This window comes from Leptonotus elevatus, chromosome 2, assembly GCF_054856555.1.
Source record: "Leptonotus elevatus isolate MCC_2025b chromosome 2, RoL_Lele_1.0, whole genome shotgun sequence".
In the NCBI taxonomy this organism is placed as follows: domain Eukaryota; kingdom Metazoa; phylum Chordata; class Actinopteri; order Syngnathiformes; family Syngnathidae; genus Leptonotus; species Leptonotus elevatus.
Window position 1 is genome coordinate 21190897 of NC_141240.1, and position 27685 is coordinate 21218581.

Consider the following 27685-nt stretch of genomic DNA (forward strand, 5'->3'; position numbering starts at 1 on the left):
CTGCAAAAATAGTGGTGCTGTTAGACCTACCACCTTTTTACCACAAATTAATACTTGTGGTAAAAAGGTGACTCCTTGAAAGTATGAAGTTAACAAAATTAATTTGAGCCTTTGATTTCTTTCCTCCCTTTCTCCTTATAGAAAATACTTTGATATTTTATTAAAAACCATTGCAGAAAAACTTTATACATGTGTCCAGCCAGAAATAGTATCTCTATCATCACTTAAGGCAAAATAGCAAACAAATACCGTATAAGAAAGTAACAATTTTTAAATGTCTTTACCTTCACAAGTTTTTTTTTTCTTAAACAGATTTAGCAGACGTCCTGTCTTCCCAGTTGAAGCATAATAGATGCAAAAAAAAAAAGAACCGTAATGAGTTCTTCTGTTTTCATTTCATAATAATAAATAGAATACTATTTACATTCATTCACTTGCTTTGTAACCCAAAATATATCACAAGCCTCACACAATACTTTACATATTGCTAGCATATGAGTCAAATTTGAACGATGTAACATATATTGCAACATTTATTCCTTTACAACTAATATTGGTACTGCTAAAAAAAAAAAGAAAAAAAAAAGAAGTAATCTTATGTTTCTTGCCACATTGTCGATTCAGACAGAAATAAATAATATAAATACAATACAAAAACTAAAACTAAAACCACCGAACAGCAGATCAGATTACCGGTAGTCCTCATTCTTAGAAGTCTGGAACTGAGATGAAAGTTCTTTACAGGCATCCTGCGTCGACAGAAAGAAATCCCACAAAACAATAAAACAATATTTACAACCATAGCCCGGAGGCCCAAAATGCACAACTCTCGAAGGCTGAATTTTTATTTATTTTTTGGCTGTGTAGAAGAAAATATTGAATTAAGGGGAAAGAATAATGTGTTTACATATACAGTATTTACACTTCAACAGAAAGCTCAAAACAGCCAACCTAAAAATACCAACAGGACACTTCTTAGTGTATTTTCCTCTCTCTTTTTTTTTAATTGTCATGTCGTTTTCTTTTGATGTCAATACTTTTCTGTCTGAAACATTTATAACCAATAAAATGAGAATCCCGAGTCTCTCTTTGTATGTCTGTTGTTGCAGTGCATTAGTTAGCTTTTTTTAAATATTATAAGATAGACAGCAACGCAGTCATTCACCGTCTTTGTCTTTCAGTCGATGAAACTCCATGAAGCTTAGCTCCAAAAATGTATTACTATAGTGACATTCACAATTCATATTTTCTTTGTTAAAAAGACATCAATTTTTCCGATATATGCTTTGTCAAGAAGGCAGCGTAGCAAAATAACTTCTATCTGAAATCTTGGAGTCTGTGCTTCACATAGTCCCTCGCTTCCATTTGCCTTATTTGTCAAATCAGTTCCAGCTCTCAACGGGAATCCGGTCCGCTGTGATCCCGACAGAGCTATACTCGTGTGGTGGAGTGGCCATGCGGCAGGTTGGAACTGTTCTGGCTGCCGGTAAAAGTATTGAAGTTGTGCAGAGGCTGCATGCCAGCCAGTGAGTTGGGGATCATGGTGATGGTGCTGGGCGTCATCAGCGGTATGTCGTCGGGCGAGCGGCGCAACGTGAGGGTGTAGTCGGGCGGGCAGGCGAGGCGCAGCGTGTCGTGGACTTGCATGGCCTCGCGCTGGTGATCGTGCTCCAGTTGCTGCTGCTTCATCTGAAGCGTCATCAACTCCTCGCTCTGCAGGTGGGCCACGTCGTTGGCGGCGGACGGCGCGTTGACCGGCGTGGAGTTGCGCTGCGGGGTGGGGACGTGGCGGGTGGAATCGGCGCGGCGCTTGTCTTTTTTGTAGTAGAGCGCCGCGAAGGCCAGGATGTTGAGGAAGAGGAGGGAGGCGCCGACGGCGATGGTGACGCTCAGCTCGGTGGAGTAGTCCCGTTTGGTCTCGATCAGCACGGTGGATTCGTCGATGAAGTCGTCGCTTTTGCGCTGGTCCGTGGTGTGCTTGGTGTTGCCGGACGGTAGCCCTGGATGGCGAGTGGTAGAGGGCCAATTGTTTTTGCCGGGGAAACGTTTGGTGTAAGGGTACGGCGTGGTGTCTTGCGGCGGTATTTTGGTTGTGGTTGACACGTACTGGAAGAATTCATTAATGTTGTGAAGATGCGGCACCAGCTCCAGCCAGAAGGCCACTTTGGTGGCGCGGTAGTGGTCCCGGACTCGAGGTTTGAGACCGATATGAAGGTAGAGCTGGTCTTTGGGGTTATACTTTGTCCAGGCTACTTCCTCAAACCTGTTGGGCTTTGTGTGGATGAACTTTGTATCCTGTGGGACGGGTTGGTTTGGGTCTCTGAAAAAACGAAACAGAAGAGACAAAATTACAAATAATGGTACTCGGCTCAAGGGCTATAATGCTTGAATCCCATATGCATTAAGAAGCACAATTTCTATATTGTGGGTTGCAGTCAGTGAGGAAATGTTGAGGTTTTTGCTCCTGTATTTGCTATATTTCGGAGGCCACCAGAGAATCTTATTAGTTTCTGGACTGTCTGGCGCTCATTCTAAGGAGCAGAGCGGTAGCATTAGCACAGAAATGAGTTGTGCAGCTCAACATATATTGTGTGAATCAGCTGACATTCATCGAGCAATGTTTTGTGGTGCGAACAAAGAGCCCTTGAGAGCTCTCGACCGAATGAATATATGTTTGAAATTCGCTTGGCCGTAAAAGGGGGCCTAGCACAGCACTAGCATTTTCATTCTGACTCCAGCGACACAATGACCGTCATCTATGGAGGTTAAGTGGAACAGCACCAACCTGAACATGCAGTTGGATCAGTTAAATTGTAGCACTTGAGTATAGCGCGAGCACTTCCAATGCAATCAATTTGCCAGAATGCGCCACCAATATTATAGCGTAAATAATCTGAGTTTGCAAGGCAGCAACTACAAGCTAGGCAATCACCCAAATGCTTGTTTTTATTGTTGGATCCAACTACCACATATTGTTGATTTAGATTAGAGTGTAGTGTTCCATATTACAATGTCTGCTCTCCAAATGGTGACTGCATTAGGGACCATACACACAGGATTCTACATCGTGCCTGTCATCGCAGCCCTAACATATGTTCCGACAATATGCCACTTCTCGGCAGATGAATTGGCAAACATTAGCACACCCCTAAAGGCCTTTTCTTCCCCATGCACAGAACTGCGAATTTTTCTTACATAGAATCTCATTCAGCTTTCAATCAAGTCTGTAATAATAGTGGCAGGACTTTCTTTACCAGACATTTTTATTGGATGGATGATTATATTTTTCATGAGAAATTTGGACTCCAACTTGTCTTTTAAAGCAGTCAGACATATAGTCGTTATTTTATGGAATGTTGTTGTGTGATACTGGTGGATCAAATTCCAATTAATGTCAGTGTCAATTTATCTTACAAAATCTGTATATATATATATATATATATATATATATATATATATATATATATATATATATATATATATATATATATATATATATATATATATATATATATATATATATATATTGATGTGGCAGATCCTAACAAATAAAATTAGGTTGAAAATAATATTTACCCTGTTTTGGCAAAGTTAGTCCAGTAGGTCATGACGACAGCGCTCAGCATCACGTCATTCTTGGAGAAATTGCAGTTAAAGAGATCCGTCGGGCCAATCATTGGGATCCCAAACACATAAGGTACTTCATCGCCGTGAGCCGAGTCGGCCCAGCTGGGCTTCATGTCGCTCTGACAGTGGTGGTAAAAAGCGTAGAAGTAGGTGGGGGAGCCATACTGGGCATGGAGATCAGCTGTCGCCACTGCTGGCGCCACCCACTGGTGGTCTGTGAACAGCGCCACTAAGGTCTTGCGCCGATTCTCTGGATTCTCCTTGTCTGCCCAGTCGGTGTACATGAACTTGATTGTCTCGCGCAGAGTGTCCTTGCCCTCGGGGTAGCCGTACAGATGGTCCACAAAGTCAGACACAGCAAAGTCAAAATCATTAGCGGAGACACCATCCTCACTGTCCACAATCCCGTCCACGAACTTGAATCCCTCGCCTTGATTGACGCCCAGCATGATGTCATAGTTGAGGAACTCGCCTTGTTCCATGAGGATTTGGGGATCGTCGGGTATAACGTCGCCGTCAATCACTGGACCGAAAGCGATGTGGTACTTTGTCGGCGTCACGTACTGCTCAATCAGCTCCTTGTAGTTCTTGTTCTGCAGGCACTCCACCAGGTCTATGGTGTCCAGCATGTTGCAGCCAACCTTCTCGGCAAGGACTCGCGTGTACTTGGCGGGCTGGTAGTTGACTGCCCAGCTCGAAAGTGCCGTGCCGCTCTGTATGATAGCTTTCTGGAACATATCTGAAAATGGCGTCAAGAATCAGTGCAGGTCATTTCTTGAGATGTGCACATCAAAGTACAATATATGTTGAAAACACTGAAGAGAGTTTGCCACTTTCCTATTTGGAAATATGTTTGGAGTTGGATTTGGATTGCTTGCTTTGTTCGGCTTTCTGGGTTCCCATGTACAGGCAGGGGTTAAACAAAAGCAATCGTGGTTTGAGGTTTTGGCTGATTTGGGGTGAGTACAAACAGATTGAGCCACAGTGGCTGCCTTGAGATACGAGTGACCTGTCTTTCAACTTTTTCAGGCCATCATTTGGCCAATTCTTTGCTTTGACATGTGAGCAGAAAACTTGCGATTTGAGCCCCGTGAACCCTTGAGACTGTGAACTCAACCCACCGCGCAACAAGCAGCCGCTTGGCAGATACATAACAATTCTTCAAAAAAGAGACCTCAAGCTGTTTAAATCCACTCCCATTTACTGTCAAACTAAATATGCAAAGTAAAACAACAATAATTGCACATGATATATTTACCCGCACGTTTTAACCATAACCCGAAGCTAACAAACAATGTAAAACACCACTCACTGGCTGGCTAACAAATAGCATGAGACAATTCTATACAGTGATGTTTTACACACTGCAACATTTTTTGGGGGATTAATGAATATTATTAATATTAGTAACTCACCACTGGGCTTAGGCTAACAGTGTTCACAATCAAAAAAATAAAACCAAAAAAGAAGAATATATAAAGTGACCACGAGACGTTTGAAGGTACATTATATGCTATTCGACGTGATGCAGCTGACAAGTTGATTAAGGGCCCTAACTTTGAAATGGGTGTCAGCGGTGGCCTTTTCCACAGCGGATCTTCAAGGGTCATGTTGTGCGGTGAATACGATTTTTTACACGGTCTGTTTTCTCAATAGGATGATGGATTACCCCAACTCAAAGAACAGTTTGCCTCTTTTAAACAAATATATCTAACTTATATATCAAGACATCTTCTAAAAAAAATAATCAATTCGCTTGGCTCAACAAATATCACAGCAAACAATTGCTCTATTAATCAGGAAGTGGCTTGACACGAGCGGCACATAAATGCTTACTCGTTGCTTTAAATAATTGGTGTAGCAGATTGGCATAATTGGTTAAGAAAAAATACAGTTGTATAATTGCGATGAAATGAAGAGTTTCAAATGTAACTGGAAATGCATGCTTGTAGATGACGCGGTATCCGACGAGGCATGAAATTGAATCTATGAGAAAAACCTACACTTAAAATGAAAGCTGTTGTCTGACAATGACATCTTAAAACAGATAATCGGTTCACAAAATGGACGGATGGATGGAGAACACACATGTAAATACTGAATGTGATCCAAATAACTGACCTGAGCACAAATCTCTGCAATAGACGTCACACTATAATCCACTGTATATCCCGCATTTAATGGAATAATAATTTGACTAAATACTCACCACAACAGCTCCATATAACACCTTAACAATATCCACATGAAGCCAATTTTTAAACCTAAAATATTGGACCACGTCTCACTATTATTGCTGCTTCAGTATTTGCTTTTTGCTGTACTATTTATACCCAGGCAGATAATTTAAAATGATGACTCAACGAGGCTCACTTCAAAAGGAGGTTTTGGCCTCACATTAGACAGCACCCCCCCCCCCCCCCCTCTCATTCCCCCCACCCCTCCCATTTCCACTCCGCCCCCAAGGCCTGTTAAGCAACATCCAAGCTTTAGCTGCTGCCACTGTTAATTAAGAAGTCGGGTATCGGACATATTTGGTTTCCTTTAGAGTATGAGGATTCATCAAAACCAGTCATTTAGAATCTGTTCAACACAAAACGGGAATCATTTAAAGGGAAGGATGTATTTGAGGAGGCATTTAAGGAATATGAGCCATATACAGCCTTGTAAATACTTACTCTTAGATTAAATAGACACCATTTTTATGTTACATATTATGCAATGTTAGCCGCTAAACTGCACTATCTTCTTGTACTCAAAATCCATATTACACAGTGACAGTATTCGGCATATTGCGGGGTTTAGCATCCTTTAATTAATCCCACCTAAAACTTCCTTGTCATCTGGATTTAATTGACTGATTTCAAGGAGTAGTAACAGACTGAATAACAGTAAATAGATTACTGTAACTTTCAGTAACTCCCAAAATCTCACCCCACCAAATTGGCACCAAAAAGATCGGTTTGAAAGGTGACCTTAGAAGACCGTGTGAAATGTGATCCTGTCATAGCTTCCCTCCAGGTGGTCTGATCTTTTCATGTCATTTCCTTCAACAAGAGAGAAAAAAGAGAGAAGACCTTTTCATGGCAGCTTGCAGCTTTAATGTATCGTGATGACTTCATTTGAACTTCTAAAGGAGAGACTACAAAACATCCTAAAATAAGACCAGACACGACAAAATGATGACATATGTTCACATGTCGGCAAATCTTGTCAAAGTGTTCGTGAGTGGAAAGATGTACCTTCTGAGTAATGTGAGAGGGTCAGCAGGCTGACACATGAGGCCCCGGCACCGGAGCCGAAAATGGTCACTCGTTTTGGATCTCCTTTGAAGGCCTGGATGTTTTCCTTGATCCACCTGAGAGCTTGAATTTGATCAAGCAGGCCGTAGTTGCCCTTGGCCGCTTGGTCTCCAGTGCTCAGGAACCCTGCCGTGACGAATAGAAGCAGGAAATAAGCAGATGCCACTTTTATAATTGGCAATTATGTATGAATTTGTGAAGCAAATATTTCTACTTTATGGCTGAATGGCAGGCTATAGGAAATCACAGGGTTAGGAATCACTTCTACATTTCAATTTGTTCCGGAAAAGAGTCAAAGCAAAAGAATGATTGCAGTTTATTTGTTTGAATATAGAGCTGCTGTAGGCTTAACAGTGGCTTGATAAAAAAAGAAGAAGATTTTTACTATGAATGCAATGAAGTAATATAGCGTGTTTATAAGTAACTTGCTTCAAATTGTCCGGTGACAAACAGATGACAACATCAGGTTGTCTGGCTTCATGCTCACCCACAATCATTCACAACTGATAAAATAGCAAACTTGGCCAAAACAATTAAAAAGGCTGCCCGGGGATAACTGTTGGCCCGCAGGCTTGGCATGCAATGCCTGGCAACAAAAGTTTTTCCCTGAGAGCCTACCAAAACTACAGTGTCAATTTAAAATGAAAGGGCCACCGGGTTGCAACGAAAGATGAAAACAGGCAGGAGGGAGGTAGCCTGTGGCTCAGTGATAGAGAGCAGCTTCAAGTTTGTCAAAGCAAGGGTTCAGGGATGATAGCAAATGGGCGGGTGAGAATTACACCGCCTCTGGCAGCTTTCTACAGCCTGCGGGGCGACCACCAATCTGACTCTTGTCTTCCATCTCCATTCGCTTGAACCTCCTGTTTCTGTGATTTTGTTTCTCTAGTTTCTCATCTTCCTCTCTCATCTCTTCGAAAAACGAGTTAAGACTTATGCCCACACGGCACTTCTGGAAATGTGTAAAGATGCATTTCAAAAAACAAAAATAGACTGTGGTTTACGAGTCCAGTGAGGAGTTGTGGGTTCAGTCCTCAGCCCTTCGCAAACATCATTCCAAATATTTACTAATGGCTTTTTATTTTATTTTATTTGAATTATTTCTCTTTTTCCACAGAATATAATGATCTATTGCTATAAAAACATGGAACTTACCAAAAGAAAGATTAGAGTCTCTTCTTTGCAGCAATTAGCATTAGAATACTATAGCTAAATTTCGTCATTATTCCCAAATCTATTTAGAAACATAAGTAAATAAGCTTTTTTCCCCAACATGGCCCGTGTTTATTTATTTTGCTATACTGCCACCTGCTGGCCGTTTGTGTAATAACTAAAACAAATTCAACCGTTCTTTGCCGTTGAGAAGCTGCATCAAAGCCTTCTGCATGCACAAGCTGCTAGAGTCTAGCATAATAATTATTATTATTTATTTATTTTTTTCAAATAATTAAAAAACGTATAAATACGTCTTTTGGACATGCCAAACATTTAAAATAGAACATATTTATACGTTTTGGGGAGCAAATGAGTTAAAAAACAAACAAACAAACAAACAAAAATTTTATCCAAGCAAGGTTTTTATAGTGAATGAAAAAATGTGAATTGGTTATAACTAAAATGGAAAAAACATTTTTGATAATGAAATAAAATAAAAATTAAAATGCTTTAATAAATGAACGCTAACTGAATGGTAAATGGTACTTATAGCACTTTTCCACCTTACAAGGCCCTCAAAGCACTTTACATTCAACTACTCATGACACAGCATCAGGAGCAACTGGGAGTTCAGTATCTTGCTCAAGGACACTTCGACGTGGTCACAATAGCATGGGATCAAATCCACATTCTCTGGGTTGGGAGACCACTCTACCACTGAGCAGCGCCACCCCAAATGAAACTGCATCTTACGTTTATATAAAATTAACTAGAATTACTATATAGTGAACATGTGATATCTCTCTCTCTCTCTCTCTCTCTCTCTCTCTCTCTCTCTCTCTCTCTCTCTCTCTCTCTCTCTCTCTCTCTCTCTCTCTCTCTCTCTCTCTCTCTCTCTCTCACACACACAATCAAACAACACAGAGTCAAGTTTATTTACATTTACATAGCCTACTGTTCACACAAGTGCAAGTACGATCATCATGGATCATGTTATATATTTATATACTATATATATATATATATATATATCAAACAGTTTTTGAGAATTATAGTTTAATACATCACTTAATGAATAATAATCCATATATATTTAAAAAATATTAATACTAAAACTAAGAAAGCTAGCAATCTTGCTAAAAAAAACTAATTAAAACTACCTCAATTTAGAAAACAAAAGTCAAAAAGAAGTAAACACTAACTAAAAATAAAAAAGCTATTATAACCCTGCATCCAACTCCTTGGTCAAAAATGTATCTGCGTACTCAGTTTTGCTGTGGAGATTTGCAAATATTAATGCCTCCATGAAAACTCATTTGGAGAACCTGTGTACCAAAACAACAGGGGAGTGCTGGGAGAACAAAACATAAGGACAATTGTCTTTCTTAGAGTAGCACTAAGGAACTAAATATTTTCATAACATCGACTTAAAACTAATTGAATGGTACCTTTGTAGAATGATGGTAGAAACACTGCCACACAAAAAACCCACAAATGTGCTGACTATTTTTTGACATACGTCACTTCCCCCTTTACTCATTTGTTACAAAGACGGATTTCAATTTGACTGGCGTGAGCTCAAATAGGACGCAATGTCCTCGTGGTCTTCTTTCAGGCATAATGGTGCCGCCATAATCAGCATAAACTGAAAATTCCTTAGTGTTGCTTTAAGTATACATTTTCAGTATCATGTTTAAATGGGATGCTACATTACTGTGACACCATGACACTTTTTTTTTTGTCTGCATGTTTTTGTAGGTTTATGCTAAGATGGTAAAAAGGAATACAATTCTGGGGCCTAACTCACACTGCAGATTGTGTCGCAGTTGTCGCTAATGTAATGGCCTAAAAGAAAAGGCAGTCTATCTCACACCAGTTCAGCGTCACTTGTTCTTGGCATCTCACATTCCACTTGGTCAGTTTAAAGAGGACTTTCCCCTCGTCCGTCTGCTGCCATCACCAGACTGTGACGGTCTATGGCGCAGGGACATACCTCATATGCCTGTGCAATTCCAAGAGTAAAATTAAGAAGGTTGTGGATAAGCATAACGGTTTGCCTCTGGTAACGAGCTTCGGCCGCTGGACTTAAAAGATTAATATCAGCTGGACCATGGGAAGGATGGCGGGATACCAAGGTAGCTTCCATCTTAGGTCCCAAACAGCTTCTTCATTACACAAAAAAAAAAAAAAAAAGACGCCGTGTGGCCATTAGCAAGGTCACTTGCAAAATCTTTTAACTCTGTCCCTAAATACAATAAAAGCCAGAAATGGACTCTCAACTGTCCATTAAATTGGCTGAAATCACTTTCATGTGAAAATGGTAATGGAATGAAGAACAATCTGTGGTTTTGTCCATCTTCCATTAACGGAATCCATTCCAACCTAATCCTTTTTGTACCATATATTAAGAATTTTACAGAATAGGCCTCAAAATAATGTTGATACACAGCTCCAGTAAATGAGATTCCAAGAATGAGACTTGACTCAATTAACAATGCACGATTCCAGCCCATTCTGCAGCCGGGGTTATTTATTCTCCCCAACTACCAGAGTTTCCCTGTGACACTAATGAGATGTAAATAACATTGGAAATACGGGAGCTTTTCTTATGATGTGGCATCAATGATGGAAAATCACTGTTAGCATTTTCTGTGACTCACACACACACACACACACAAAGTACAAAGCTCATGTCATTTGCACTTTACTTCTAAATAGTAAAGAACAAAGCAAACATCCATTATCGGACTAAACTTGAGCAGAGCTTTCTACCTCCTCACAGTAGAAAACGTTTTAACTATTAGTCTGTCCCTCCATCCTTGACAATTCCTAACAAAGGTTCGGAATTCATAATTTCCTTTCACTTAGTGAAAAAAAAAAATCTTCTGAAAATAGCATACCGTTGCTGCTATGTGAAAAACACTTTTGTCCATTTTTTTCAATGTTTACATTTGTATGTTTTGGGGATGTCTGCATTCAGTTTCATCCTAAAAACATAAAAATGTAAAAAAAATGATCCAAGTGGACATACGTGTTTTTCACATAGCAGCAACAATATTTATCTTGGCATCATTTTTAATTTAGCAGGGATGTAAAAGTGAATCCGTCACCATCCATGCAGAGGCTTTCATGCATCACACTATTCTAGTGAGAGACAGCACACTGACAACATGACGCTTATACTAGTTAATTGTGCTCTGTGTTCAGAAGATAATGCCCCCCATAGCTGAAAGTTGAAATGTTAATTAACAAAGGGAATGACAGCGAAGGGAAGTGTGAGATATGAAAAACAAAGCCAGCTCAGCCCCAACAGTCACCTAGCATCTACGGCAGTGAGGATCCGAGCTTAGCTGTAATTTGGAAGTGTTGATACCCGCAAGAGACCTCAGGACACGACTGTTTTTATATAACATAATATCTCATAAATCTCCTGCGTGTCATGTTTCTGTTTCTCTGCCTGCCTGTCTGCTGTTTTTTTGCTTTTGTTTCCAGTCTCCGCACCTGCTGTCAACGATCATCAGCTGGGGTATTTAAAGGCAGCAGAAGCCAAAAGGAAGACGGCAGGTTTTTTGCTTTGCTTTTCACCATCGTCCCTACGATTTTCTTGCTCATTCGTTGAAAATTGTTTATCTAGTGTCTGCCAGTCATACTTACTGTTTGTTTCGCTGTTCTTATAAGCAGAGCCGGCCCGACCCATTGAGGCGCCCCAGGCAAGATTTTATGTTGCACCCCATTCTATCAGCGATTTGCATGCATTTAAAAAAAACTAATGGAAAGGCATTGTTTTTGCCATTGTATTCAATTTACAAGATACCACGTCACCCATTTCAAAGGGGAAGTCAATCCAAATAGTTTCTTTACAATATGCTGCATGCGCCCACACTAGTCTAAACACAACATTCGGATTAATATTACATTTGTGGAATATGAGTTAAGGGTGGGGTCTTTAGTTTTGTCCGTTTGTGTTTGTAAACAACCAATTCAAAACGGACTCCTCCCATGGCTCAACCCCCACTCCTCTCGTCAACATTGCACCTGTCTACAGGGACACGCCCCCGCTCTGTGATTGGCTGGAGGGGTAAACATAGACTTTCCGCCAACAAACGTCTCTCTCATGGCAAAACACAACAGAATGGCAACATACAGGCTGGAGTGGCGGTGGTTGATGACAAAATCACCACCACACATTAACAGAAGCCCAGAGGTGTTGATCGAGAAGCATTTCATGTGTATACATCCAGTGTTTAAGAAGTGTTTATTTCTGAGCTAAAGACTTCACCTTTAAGTAGCAAAGTCCAGCTGTTTTTTTTATCTATCTCGCGGCCATTTTATCACACGACTGAAGATAACATCATATAGTTGCTCAGCGCTCAGGTAACGACCATCACAGCTCACCTGTTTCCTGAAGCTGGCCCATGAATGGTTGTTACCATGATGTGATTTTCAGTCAACAGCAAGTGGATAAATGGCTGCCCCCTGAGATGGATAACAACGGGGGAATTTTGCTGCTTAACTCATACTATTATTCCACAGAAGTATAAAACTGGTTATTTATCAGCGTACCATGTTGAGGCAAATCATTTAGATGGAGTTTACCAACTTTGAGTGCATTGCCCTAAATAGCTGATGCAATACTGATGCTTCAGTTCATTACTGTATCCTATTTGCTTTTGTATTAATTGGGCATTTAAATCTATGCTAGATTTTCCATTTTAATTCCATTTAACGACTGACAGGAAAATGTGTATATTTTTCTTCAGGCATGAGGCAGATAGAATATTATATGTGGTGCTTTCTGGAACTGTAATCAAAGTGAATCAGATGCAATTTAAATGATGGCAGATGTGTGCTTACCTCCCATATGACATTACTTTAAATGCGATTGGTTATATCTCAAAACAGCCACATCCCAGATATGATAAGATGTGCAGACTTGTGCAACCACATCATCTTAGTTGTTTTTACTTCCCTTCATCAAAAGATAATAATAATAATAATAATAATAATAATAATAATAATAATAATAATAACTTTGTTGTACAGATTCATTTTTTTCTATCACAAAAACCTGGCATTCTAACAGGGGTGTGTAGACTTTTTATATCCACTACAGATTTAATATACGGTTTGTATTTTTTGCACGTAGTTTATACAGTAGCCACATACACCCCTGTTAATCATTCTGCTCTGTCTCATTGCTATATTGTAAATATGCACATACTGTCGATTAGGGCTGGGTATTGCCAACAACCTCACGATACGATACGTATCACGATACATATGTATCCCAATACTTGATCTTTAAAGCGATACATACCCCAATATTTTACATTAATTTACTTGCATTTTTATTATAACAGTCATATGTATACCTAAATGATATGTTTATTATGCTGGATGGCAAAAAAAAAAAAAATGTTAGCAGCTCTTCTGGTTTAACACCAAGCGGCATGCCTGGTCTAAATGTGCACGCCCTGCAGAGCAAGAAACATCTTTCACAGACGCACCGGGAAACTTTATAAATAGGCATGGGCTGATATGAGTACAAATATCAAAGTATTAAAATGTCAACTCTAAAATGTGTTTATTTGAAATATTTGGGGAAATACCAGCATTTTTTCATGTAACACATTCTATTTTGTTTTTAAACAAATACAGAAAAATTGGTACATTTAGAAACATGTACCATGTTAAGTTTATAAGTAAATCAATGTTTATATTCTTCCTCTGTTTTAATTTTTCTTAGCAAGACACAGCATCCAATCACTGGTGGGCTATTTATAAAACAGACCTCCCACTTACACACACACAAAAAAAAGAGGCTACAATGCAAACTAAACACCCAAGGCACTCATGTCCTCTTTCGTCGGCTCCATACTATGGAGGTAAATATGGTGCAAAACTAACTTGTAAATTTTTTTTGTACCTGTACAAAAAAGTCTAAATTTGTATCTGTAAAAGTCGTGATTTGTACCATTTGTAAAAATGTGTACCTGCAAAAAAAAACATTGTATCTGTAAACATTTTTTGTACCTGTAAAAAAAAATTGTGTATGTGTAAAACCAATTTGTATCTGCTTGATGGAATACCCCCCAGGTGTCATCTCCTGTCTCTTGGCTGCTTGCTGATGGAGTGGGTCATCCTTTTCACTGATGCTTCAGCAGTGTCTCCAGCAGTTGTCTCTACCTTTTGTGCAATATTTTGAAACTTATGAGATTCTCATCTCATAGCAGCAGTATTGCCTTTTTGGTGAGTCTTGAATTCCTCATACAGCTCCATCAATAACTTTTGTTCTGTTAGTGAGAAGAATACTGTTCTCGTCTTGGATGGATGCAGAAACGGCTGGACATCAAATAAAACATTTCAAATGATGCACAATCTTGTTTATTGAATGATACATGTTGTTATTTGATCTGACTATTTCAAATAACTCTCAATATGGATTAAATTGTACTCCAGCAACATTTCAAACTCAAAATTGGAAGACATTTAGAAAGTATAATTTCTTCACTTTGTGTTTGCAGTGAAATTCTCTCAGAACAGTGACCAGTGTATCAAGGATTCTCATTTGTTGGACTTCACAGCCACTTTGAAGCAGGTTTGATGTCACACCATGTGATGTGTCTAGAGATGGATCAAGAAGTAGCTTTGATTGACTGCATGCTGGCATCTGTGCAAACAGAATGGTTGGGTCAGCATATTCATACAATAAAAAATAATCATAGCTTCGTAGCTGGGTCATTATCAAAACACAGCCACTGACATTATACGTAATCAGTTAAATGTTTAGCTTTATCTTGTTAGCCAGAAAAAAAACGAAGATTTTGTCACATCTTAATATCAGAAATAGTGGTATTACTGATAGACACAGACATTGTTTATAAACATTCCCATTTGCATTATTTTTATTTGGCTTTATTTGAAAGCAAATGTGTATGTTTAAAAGTGTAAGTTTGCAAAGCATACATGTTTGCAAAGCATACATGGCAAAAATACTGACATTTATCAAGAAATTGTAATATTTAAAATAAAACGATTAAATACAGAGGATAAAGGGTTGAGGTTAAAATACCACTCAGTTTTCATTTTATTATGATAGTAAGAGTACAGATGCTTAAATATAATGTTAGTCAAATACAAGTAGCTGAGTACTGTCCACTTTTGGTTATAGGTTTAGGTTATCTTGTAAAACATTCAATAGGGTTCTGTAGCTCTATAGTCATTTTCACATCTAAGCACTAAGCAGCAGTTTATGAGGTACTTTTTTTAGATTTTTTTTTTCCAGGTACAAGCTATTGATCGAATGTTTACACTGGTAGGCTTCAAATCTTGAAATAAAAATCATGACTTCAATGTGTTCAGTTTTCGTGACAACAACATGAGATGAGCTAGCTAGCTAGCTCCGGATTACGAGCTATGTTCGTACAATAAATCTTACCTTCATACTAAAACTTCTTTCTTTCTGCCCACTTGGAGTGCTCTGCATGTCAACCAACGTTTAAGCTGTTCCACACGGTGTTCGTATATTGAACCATGTTGAAATTTTCACGCCTGGGACGTCCTCTTCTTCTAAAATGACGCGTAAACTGGTGGCTACTCTGTTTGTTCGGAATTGTGGACTTGTGCATGGGCGTCATTTGAGTTCAACCCACGGTCGTTCGCTCAACCAATGAGGTTGAGCTTTAGCCCGCCCAAATCCACCAGAGCCCGCCCTCTTCTTCTACGAGTACAAATCACGGCGCTCTACAAGTACGAATCAGTTTTGCACCTTTTGTAGCGAGATATATGGTGCAAAACTCACGTGACTGGACAGCAGCAGAAAAACCACTTGTGACTCCTAGTGGCGACTTCTTTGACTACAAGTTGTCATTTCTACAGGTACAAATCACAACTTTTACAGATACAAATTTACACCTTTTGTACAGGTACAAATCATGACTTTTACAGGTACAAATTTATTTTTACAGATACAAATTGGTTTTACACATACACATTTTTTTTTTACAGGTACACTTTTTTTACAGGTACAAATCACGACTTTTACAGATACAAATGTAGACTTTTTTCTACAGGTAAATTTTTTTTTTTACAAGTTAGTTTTGCACCATATTTACCTCCATACCATACACTCCGCTTCTTCGCTGCACTCATGCACATGTGGACTAATTGAAGGCAATTGACGCTGCTTGTTAAGTACAATGCGCCCGTGTCTCTTCTGAGCGAAACTTCAGAGGCTTCCTGCGCAAGCAACCTTGCCTTAACTGCCTATTTAAAATTAATGAGCAATATCGATTCTGAAGCCTGTGTATCGATACATGTATTGTAATAAGGGCCCGCAATGATGTATTGCCATATCGATTTTTTGAGCGCACCCCTACTGTCGATATTTTTGGCTCTCCCCAGGATTTAGCTGCTAGGCACGAGCTTGGACCTGCTCGACAGAACGGCAGAGGTCCAGAGATTTGGTAAAAGGAGAACGTTAATTCATGAGATTAAGAACAATTCCAAGATTATCACGGATAAAGAGAAGCCCTGTGAGGAAGGAAAAAAAAACAGTCAAATTTGGACAATTCATGTCTGAAACAATCCAAGGGTACAATTTAGTTGAATAGTTTGGGTGTTCTTTTGAATAGATAATCAATATGCAAAGACTTTGTGTGAGTCTCTGTTTTAAGTGAGCATGTTTGATGTATCACTTCCGTTCCAGTAACAAGGAAAAGTTGTTTGTTTACTTTCGACAGCGCTGGATGTTCTGCACTAGATCAGAGGAAACAACATGTTCATCTGCTGCTGATCTAGGACAAGCCTGTTTTTCACATACACGCACATCTACAGTATGTATGAACTCTGCATACACAATAAACTAGGACCAAAACCAGGTCGGAATCTCAAATTGTGCTCTTTTTGTAAAGAGCTCTGTGTCTCCCACTTTAATAACCCAAAGAGTAGCACAAGACACTGATGAAAAATATGTACCCAGTACTGATGTTTGACACAGCTACCACAAGCATTTTGGCTGGAATTTAGGGATGGGCGATACCCAGCCTTATTTATGTATAAGGTATTGAGAGGTGGGCATCCCGTCAATATAGACAGAAGGTCCGTCAATCCATCAAAGATGGACATCTGTTTTTTGACAAATAACGAATGACGAGAAACTTGGAAAATTGACAGACTAATAAGCATTGGCAAAAGTGGTTTTTAATTGATCCAAGTTGTTTAAGAGACTACAACGGGGAAAAACTACACAGAGAAAGGCATCTGCAATCCGCCAATTCACTAAGCAAAGAAGAAGGAAAGACAGAGCAAGTCCTTCAGAACTGCGTCATGTAAGAAATTCTCATGTTTAACTCATTCACTGCCATTCACAGATATAGACGTCAAAATATATATATTTTTTTATTAGTTTAACATATTTTTCCATTTTTGTTAACAAGAGTAAGAAACCTAGATTTTTTTGGTACATTTAGACTGATATAAAATTTGTTTAATCGTGAGTTAACTAGTGAAGTCATGCAATTAATTACGATTAAAAAATTTAATTGCCCGAGGCCCTAATTTTTTATAATCTTTTCTTCTTTTTTTTTAAATATATATTTAAATTTTTTTAATAATCTTTTTTTTTTATATAAGAAAAATATTATTAAAAATTAGGGGCGTCGGCGATTACAATTTTTAATCGTAATTAATCGCATGACTTTACTAGTTAACTCCCGATTAATCACAGATTTTATATCTGTTCTAATACAATGAAAAACTGTTGTTGTTAACAGAAGTGGGATTATTTTTTTTTAACTAATAGAAATAGTTCAAAGGAATTTTTGACGTCTATAGCCGTCAATGGCAGTGAATGAGTTAATACTTAATTTGGGCTGGCTAATAAAGTTTGTTTATTTGAAACGATTATTTCACCACACACGGGTTTATCATGATAATAACGACGGAGTAATGGATTGACTGGTGAAATTCACTAACACTTCTCAACTACAAAAAGAAAAACTGCTGTATAGCGATGTTGTCATGTCATCATGATGCTCACTAACCTCACACTGCTGTGGGATGGCATCCTATTATTTCGACAGGCATTTGTTGCCCGTTGGCCAAAGTGGTTATGTTGGTCACTCTGGCATGCAACGCACGCCCAAGCGGATCGTATAAATGTTCAATGGGTTGAGGACATGACTGCCAGAAGGCCATTCTAATTCTTCTGCGGGGATGAGGTGTAGTCAGGAAAGAGTTCAGCACCAACTATCATGCACAGAGTGTAGTGAGTATATGCAATGTATTCAGCAAAACTAGTACTTTTGCAAGGTTTGAAATTGTTATGTGGTCATAAATAATTAACCATATATATGTCAGCTGGGATTGACTCCAGCTCACCCGCGGGCCGCGACCCTGGTGAGCAGAAGCGGTCCAGAGAATGGATGGATGGATATTTGCCAACACAAGTTTTTATTCATCAGCCCAACAGAGTGTTTTGCCTTTGAGCAAATATGAAGAACAATCAGTGGCGGTTTCTGCCATGTACAAATATGTGCGGTTGTACAGTGTGAGACTTCTGGGGGGCAGTAATGCACCCAAAAACATTATTCTTGCCAGATGATATATAAATATATCAATTTATCATAAACATGGAGAGGAAAAGGTCAACGCCATCAGATGAGCAGTTTTGAAAGTGTAGAAACAAATAAAAAGAATGAAATAATAAACTAAATACTAGTACAGCATATAACTCTCAATATATCTCCTCACGTTCACTCTTTAAATAACAGGAAGGTAACAAAGCATGTGTGGGAGGATGCATTTTTTTAAGTGCTGTATTTTTGTCCTTAAGCTATATTATGCTTTCATTCTCTTTAGGGGTGCTTCAGTATCTCTAAAAATGGGCTCGACACACCTATGGATGCCAGGAGGAGAAGAAGATGTTTTATTTCTAATGACGATATTATGCTGATATTTTATGGTGTGGTGGGGTAGGTTCATCTTGAAATCGTCGCTAACCTCCCGTATACCATTTATTAGCACACTAACTTGTAATGTCTGTTTTATTAGCCTCTTGGCAAGATGCTTAAATAATTGCACCAGATACTTATTTTTCTTTTTTGTGTAAATGAACTGACTTTAGATAGAATGGGGTCCTGAGTGAAAAAAAAAAAGATTGAGAAAAGTCTATACTGTTCTTTTTTTTTTTTTTTTTTTCTCCTTTTGAAATTAATTGCCCATATATAAATGGCAGTCCTGAATAAAACCGTTATTGCTGTCGTGGTTCGGTCTTTTCTTTTTTTTAATTAATAATTCCAACTTTGTTTTGTGTGTGTGTTTTTTTACATAAAAAGGTTTTTGTAGATTGTAGATACTAACTTTATTTGTTAATGAAAAAAAAAATATATGTATGTCGGGGTGGGGTCGGGGGACGGCTTTGTTTGGGGGGTGGGGTGGGGGTGGCGGGGTGGGGGTGCTGGGGGTGTGGGGTGTCTGGGGGCGGCTGGGGCTGGGTTGGGGTGGATGGGGGGCGGGGGGTCGTGGGGGGGGGGGGCTGTGGACCGGTGGGGTGCCTGGCGGGCCTGCAGTGACCCGTCCTGCTGCGTTGGGTTGGGGGCGCGGACCGTGTAGGGGTGGGGGGCGCTCCTGCTCCTTGGGTTTGCTCTCCGGCCGGTGGCCCTGGCGGGGCCCGGGGGTCGTCCTTTGGCGCTGCCGCGGCCTGGGGGGCCCTGAGGTGTTGCGCTTGCTCTGCCCTGGCAGGGGTCGACGGCTCCCCTCTTTGGTGGAGATTTTCATGCATGCCAGATCCACCACACCAGCATCTACCGAAACTCAGACACAATCTTCTTCTTCCTCAGGTCATTGAGTCGGTGGAGGCTGGTGTCTGTGGATCTCACTCTGCTTCGTTTGTCCTTCCTTCATTTCCTCAGTCTCTCCTTTGGTCTCTTGAGGTCTCCCTGATTTTTTGGATTTGTTGGAATTTAGATGTTTCTGGGGTTGGTGAAGAACTCTGGTTGGTGGCCCGGTGGGTGGTGTCTGGTTGGAGCTGGATTTCACCTTCCTTTGTTTTCCTTGGTCCTTCCTCGGGTCTCCTGACGGCGGTGTTCGGTTTAGGTGAACGGTATGGGATTTTTTTAATAGGTTTGTGGTGAACTAACGAATACACACACGCACGCACACACGCACACATACACATACTCACCCACATACAAAAAAAAAAGAGCAATGATGATGACATTACCGAATGAACAATACTGAGCTCTTTTAGAAAAAAATAAAAATAAAAATAAAAATAAAAATAAAAATAAAAATAAAAATAAAAATAAATAAATACATAATAAATAAATAAATAAATAAATACATAATAAATAAATAAATAAATAAACACATAATAAATAAATAAATAAATAAACAAACAAACAAACAAACAAATAAATAAATACATAAATACATAAATATATATATATATATGTTACCCTCACTAAGACGCTTGTTCACAAAAACAAAACTTTGAAGCAAGTGACCAATCATCTCAAGTCATTTCATTATAAGGATTTGTGTTTTTAAATTGTATTTGATTCCTTAATAGTTTTTACACCATGTTCCAAATTTGAGATTTTCCTAAATATTAATGCAAATGACAGCAGCATGGCCTTCAAGTCATCAACTGTTGAGTAATTCACATGTTTTAAAACAAATCTCCCAATTGATATCAGCATTTTTTTTAACATGAAGGGGTCTCACACAGCTCATACAGTCAAGTAGGACCGCCACTAATTATAATTCTTAAATTCCTTCTTCTTTGCATCATTCTCAGTTCAGACACACCGAATGTTCCCAGGATTGTTTAGAGCAGATTGTGTAAGCAATAAAAAATGCCAACGTTTTTCATTAATCCTTCTTCACATAACTTTCAAAATATTACAATAACAACAACGAAAAACGGACTCATTTCAAATTTAAAGATGGTACGGATGACATAAGGAATTGCTTCGGGTTCCTCCTTGGACGAACAGCATTAAGTACATTGAATTAGAACAAGGTCATTTAATGTTTGACCTCATTTCAAGGAAATCTTGTGTGACATAACTTTGCAAGTACGTAGGGTTGTTGTTTTAAGACATGCAATCAATCTGAAACATTGGGAGAGCGTTGTCTGAAAATTACACTGTGGGGAGTCTTGAAAGGAATACAACTTCAGCAACTTTCTCTGCAGTTCTTCGAAAATCAATATGCTTCTTTGTTTGACAAATAATCCCTGGTATTAATGGTTGTGTGTTTACAAAAGAAGCAAAGTTGACAGGAGGAATTAATTATGAGTTCATATGGACCTGCTAAAAAACAAAAACAAACATTGATAGTAATTTATTTGCAGAAAATAGCTATTTCAATCCTATTTGAGTGGATGTAAGTATCTTTGATGGGGTCTTTCATTAAAGATGGCCTGATGTTTTCAATGTGTTTTATTGAGTTGTGAAAATGAATAAACATTTTAATTTGCTTTGCCAGTTGATCCATTTTCCATTATCAACATATGTGTATGCAGTTCATGAAACATAGCAAAAATGGAGAAATAAATAAATGAAGGTCATCCACCCCCAAAAAAGCAAGAGAGCATTCATGTGCCAGGGTATTTCTCTGCAGTGAGCCGCACTCAACTGTGGAAAAGTGTGATTGGTTACACATCCATTCAGCCGGGACGCTACCCTAGTGATCCACCAGCGTATGGTAATTAAATTCTGCAGAGCTAATTAGAATCTATTTGACATCCGTGGGGAGACATTTGCACAGCTTGCAGAGCTGCACAAACAACTCACAGGCACAAGCAGCCATGTGCACTGCAGACATTTTCAAACGGCAAAGATGCTGCTGCTGCTGCTGCAGCACACGATGTGCATTGTTGGCTCTGAGTAAATAAAGTGTCATTATTTCATGTTAATGTATCACATAACTATTGATTAAGCACCCCTTTTTCCAATATTGAAATTAGCACTGGGACCTAATAATAAATATTTTTTCAGTGTTTACTCAATAAACACGAACAAAAAAATCCATCCATTTTCTATACCGTTTATTCTCTTCAGGATCGCAGGGAGCTTAACCCAACTGAATTTGAGCAAAAGGCAGGCCACATCCTGGACTGCACTCCAAATCTGGTAAAAGTGCTCACACTCTGCCCCCAAGTAGATGTAAACTTTTTTTTTCTTGGTGTGTGTGTGTGTGGGGGGGGGGGGGGGGCTATATTGTGGGGGGTGGGGATTTGTTTTTAAACCATGTAAAGCACTTTGAGTTAAATTTTTTGGTATGAAAAGTACTATATAAATATAGATAGATAGATAGATAGATAGATTTGATTGATTGATTAAAAAAAAAAACCTCCTACCCACAAAATATAGTTAAAATAGTTAAGTTGCATAGGGCTTGTACTGAAATTTAAAAAATAATAATACAAATAATAATAAAAAGAGAAGAAAAATCAATGCATGCCATTGAAACATGCTCCCTAAAGGCTTAGATACACCAATCCGACGTCAGCCAAATGTGGCCGACGCCTACCCCCTGTGGTAGTCGGCATGCCGCGTAGAGAAATGACGTAAATACACACCGCGCTGACCCCGACTATTACGTACCTTCAGTGCATGCGCGAGAATTAATTCCCCTCCATACCATCGGCAGCAGTAGTCATTATTCGGGGGGCAAGATATAAAAACATAAACGTTACGTTTTCTCTCACGTGAATGAAACCCTGCGGCTTTTTGCACAGTATCGTCTAACGCTGTCATTGTCAACCCTCGCTCTTGGGATTGTACGAAGATGAAGGCAGCAAAATGAGCGCAAAAAAATGGTCCAGGCTTTCCATCAGTACTGTTTATCCGCATTCGTCATTTCCTCTTCTTGCCCCGTGCAGTGATTCGCTAGCTAAGAGCCAATCACAGTGATCAAATGCCCCAACGCCGATTCAACTTGTTGAATTTGACCTCATTCCGTCCTCTGCCCAACGTATTCCAACTCGATCCAAATTTACGATTAATTAAATTATAAGGCGCATGTCGCCGGCCCAACGCTCTCCGATTCCAGACCTAGGCCTTAATGTTGTGAAATGAGTTGACTAACAAAAATAGCTGCTAATAGTGACACACACACACACACCCACACACCCACACCCACACCCACACCCACACCCACACCCACACCCACACCCACACCCACACCCACACACACACCCACACACACACACACACACACACACACACACACACACACACACACACACACACACACACACACACACACACACACACACACTTTTTCAACCATGAAAACATCATTGTAAAAGCAAAACTAGTGTCAGTATGAACAGAAATATTTTGAATTTGGCTTTGAAGACCCTCTGCATTGCGCAGGTCAGGTGGTCATGAGTTCCCCAGCAGGGGAGCTGAGAGAATGAACCCTCTCCTCTCACAGACGTGAGGCGGGCACGAGGGACTGTGAGGTGGAGAGAAATTGAAGATCTGAGGGTGCGAGAGGGGGTGGCAATCTGAATACGTTTGGAAAGGTAGTGGTGAGACGTGGTTTGAAGTTATGCATGGCCTTGAAAATAAGCAGAAGCATTTTGAAAAAGATTCTAAATTGAACCGCGAGCTAGTGGAGCTGTTGTAAGAGGATTTTTCTTTTCTTCTCAGTGAAGCAGTTGCAGTTTATAGAGGAATCATGAGGGAGCTAAAAAAAAAAAAAGGAAAAAAAGAAGGAAATTGCAATAATCAATCAGAAGCGACGAGGCTATGAACAAGGATGACAGTAAAACAAGGAGTGAAGGAAGGGCGAAGGCGATTAATATTACGGGGAGGAAAGTATGCGGATCATGTGATGTTATTTATGAGAGCCTGAAATGATAAGGTACTGCTGAAGATGACACTTGGGCATAGCAGGGGTGAAAGGAGGAATTGCCTACTCTGATAGAGAAACTCTTGAACAAAACTGGTTCTGAAAAATAATTGTAAGTTAAGAAGTTGCTGATGGAAATGAAGAAGAGGGGAGCTGTTGCGGAATGTAGCATTTTTCTCACGGTGGTGAACTGTGAGAGTTTATGGATGCGGTGAGAAGCGGGCGCAGAAGGTGAAGACGGGTTTTGAAGCAAAACTGTCAAGGGGGGCTCGAGCTGACAGGTCGACGTTTTCACTGTACGGATGATAACTAAGATTTCTCTGGTAGAGGGAAGAGAATGACAGAAAGTGACAGAAGCGAGTGTCGAGTATCAGAGCGGAAGTGAGGAGAACTGCTGGAAGGGAGTTCCTACAGATGTTTGCAGTTTGAAAGGATGTAGACGGGGTAGAGAATGTTGCCAGTCCGACCTTATTGCTGAGCTGACAACAAGGATCTGGAGGTGCGTTCACTGCCTTTGTTTCATGAATGCATCGTTGCTTCATTGATAGGAAACTCGTGATCAAACCTGTCAGACTTTGAGTTTGATATCAGTGGCATAAAAAGACGGAAAGAACAGACAGTGGATATAAAACGTCTACACGCCGCTGTTCAAATGCCAGATTTTTGTGATCGAAAAGTGAGACCGAGATAATGATTTTAGATGTTTTTCCCCACCATTAGTGTGACCTACTTTGTACAACCCATAGCATTCAATTGAAAAAAATAATAATAATCAAGAGAGGTAAAAACTTAACATTGGAGATATTGTTCTGGCACAAGTGTGCACGGCCTCTTATAACTGGGATGCGGCTGTACTCTCAATTCATCAATTAGATTGAAACTATCCCTGCTAAATATCTATTCTGATCCACATGAATTATTTCCATAAGATATGATTTCTATGCAAATGTTGAAATCTCGTTTATTGGATTTTGTTTTAATATCAAACTTGATGTATGAAAGCGCCATAAAACAAAATTGTGTATATATATATATATATATATATATATACTACAAATTCAAACATTTATTTATTTAGGAATAAATACAATTGTTAAGTTTACATTTTGTCGGGGGAGGGGCTCTGCCCTTTAATTTTTAACCTATACAACCCCCCCCCCCCCCCCCCCCCCATTTGTCTTCATATGACTGTATTTTTAAAGCTCCCTGTTTATGATGGCTGAAATGAAATTTCTTTCTGTTCTGGTATATCACAAACTCTTGGTATTTGAGGGTCGTGTAGGCCACTGTATATTCAAGTCATGCTTTGCTATTGTAATAGATAAAAGAGCGCATGTGTGAATAAGAAAAGCAATCAGGGCAAATATTGGCTCCAGACTGTCAGATGAGGAACTTTACAAATATGAAACGTATTATTGCGAATAAAAAAGGAGGCACAGCTCCTGAGGCGTGGGATTCAGCGAGTGTCCATTAACGTCAGAGCAGTTGTCAGATCTGACCATGTGTCATTCCCAAATAGCGTCTTCCGCCTCCGCTCTTTCATTTGCAACCATGATGGGCCGGCCCGGGGCAGGCCTGCTGCAGCTCCAACACCCACATCATTAAAGTGTTATCATCATGGACATGTGATGGCACGCATTCAAACACAGCCTGTTAGGAACTGACAAGCCTGGCAAAGAATATCTGACAAAGCGCCTACTAAATATTCAGAATGAAGGAATCGCAAGCAAGCCTGCAAGTCTGTCCCCCCCCCCCCCCCCCCCCCACACACACACACATAGCCTTTCTCCATCACTGAGTAGAGCTGGAATGGCAGCCCCCTACTTACATTTCCAAATTGCTTCCGAAACTTAGCCAGCCATGGCAGATCTGCACTGGGCAGAGGACGGAATGAGGGCAAACGCAGAGGTATAGGTTTCCGAAATGAAACGTTTCGGTGAATCATGTCTTCTGAAAGTACGCTTTTCAGAGCAGAGTCTTGGTAACGGCAGCACACCGACAGCGAGGTCGAGCCTGCAAGGACAGCAAACTACATTTGAATAGAAGTCCAAGGCAATATGTATGAGGTTTTTTCTTTTACCTATCCATCCATCCAATTTTTTTAGGAGCCAATCCAAGACATACCCTGTTCTCATCACCTGTCAAGTCCCATTCACATCCACACCAACAGACAATTTTGCGCAAAGTTTTTGGACTATAGAAGTCAAATGGTGTAAGATCCACACAGGCTCGGCTTGGTAAAGCCTTTTATTTAAAAAGAAGAAAGACATGCGGTCCCTTCTCAAGGTTTTTTTTGTTTTTGTTTTTCCTTGCCCTCTTGGTTGGATTAGGGGATGCCGTTGATATTGTCAACTGTGGGCATGTGAAGCCCTTTGAGACTCTTGTGTAAATAAGGGCTATATAAATCAACTTGACTTGACTTGAAATCTTGCTGGAAGACAGCAGTGCTAAACACTGACTTGTCCACTAATCTGCCTCATTTCCTTTATTTCTTTATGGGGCTGCATGGCTCAGTGGTAGAGCGGTCATTTCCAATCTGTGAGGTTGTGGGTTTGATGTTTACCAGGGTTATTACAGTTTTGGAATTTTCATTATACAGTAGTTAGTTTTTATTTCGTTTCAAGTTAATTTTTATTTATTTAGTTTTAATTAGTTTTCAAGGTGGTTCTGTTGTTTGTATTAGTTTTAGTTATTTAAAAAATACTTAAATTGAGTAAGTTTCAGTATCAGTTTTCATTTTTTTTCTGTGTATTACTTGTGCGCAATATTTAATAAACACCGTGGTAAAATGAAAAAAGTCATGCATTTCGTACCTAGCGTTGCATTTCGGCTGAGTTAAATGTAAAAGCAGGCAAGCCGAGCCATTGGAGCCAAAAGTCAAGCACAAATTGTCGCCTCAGAGCGACATTATCTGAAGGTGCTTTTCTATTGTCTCCTGCTCGATGATGAAACTTCTGTGTGACACACTTTCAAACGTCCTTATTCCGGTTACTATCAGGAAAGAATATACTTAAAATCACATTTAAAATCATCCCCAAAAGTTCATGTATTAAATTAATTACCAAAGACTTAAACGAAGGAAATGTTTGCTATAATGATAGTTAGTTTTAGTTTTGTAAACATAAAATGTAGTTCCAGTTAGTTTTCGTTTTTGGAAAAGCATTTTAGTTTTTATTTTATTTCATTAACTCATTCACTGCCATCGATGGCTATAAACGTCAAAAATTCATTTGAACTATTTCTATTAGTTAACCCCCCCCCCCCCCTCTTGTTAACAAGAGTATGAAATAGTATTTTTTATTGTACTATTAGAACAGATATCAAATGTGTCATTATCGTGAGTTAACTATTGAAGTCATTAATTACAATTAATTTTTTTAGGCGATTACAATTTTTTATCGTTATTAATTGCATGACTTCACTAGTTAACTCACAATTAATCACAAATTATATATCTGTTCTAAATGTATGATAACAAATATATAGGTTTTCATACTCTTGTTAACAAAAGTAGAATTTTTTTTAAACTAATAGAAATAGTTAAAATGTTTTTTTGACGTCTATAGCCGTCAATGGCAGTGAATGAGTTAACACAATTGTTTTTGGAATTTTAGTTGTCGTCTTTTCGTTAGTTTTCGTTAACTAAAATAACCTTGATCCTTATCCCTGGTGACCATGTCGAAGTGTCCTTGAGCAAGACACTGAACCCCGATTTGCTCCACGCATGGCAGCAGTCG

The 27685-nt window shown here is 39.3% G+C and overlaps 1 protein-coding gene across 2 annotated transcripts in view; it reads right to left on the reverse strand.

Annotated features, from left to right (window-relative positions):
• Positions 1-376: 376 nt before the first annotated feature.
• Positions 377-27685, reverse strand: part of nlgn4xa (neuroligin 4 X-linked a) — a 73343-nt gene continuing 46034 nt past the window's right edge. For both annotated transcript variants that reach the window (XM_086068544.1, XM_086068546.1), the window contains 3 exons: positions 6870-7055; positions 3577-4366; positions 377-2320 (listed from right to left, as the gene is read on the reverse strand). In XM_086068544.1, the coding sequence (XP_085924670.1) occupies positions 1432-2320; positions 3577-4366; positions 6870-7055 (1865 nt within the window). In that variant the 3' untranslated portion in view covers positions 377-1431. The remainder of the gene's footprint in view (positions 2321-3576; positions 4367-6869; positions 7056-27685) is intronic.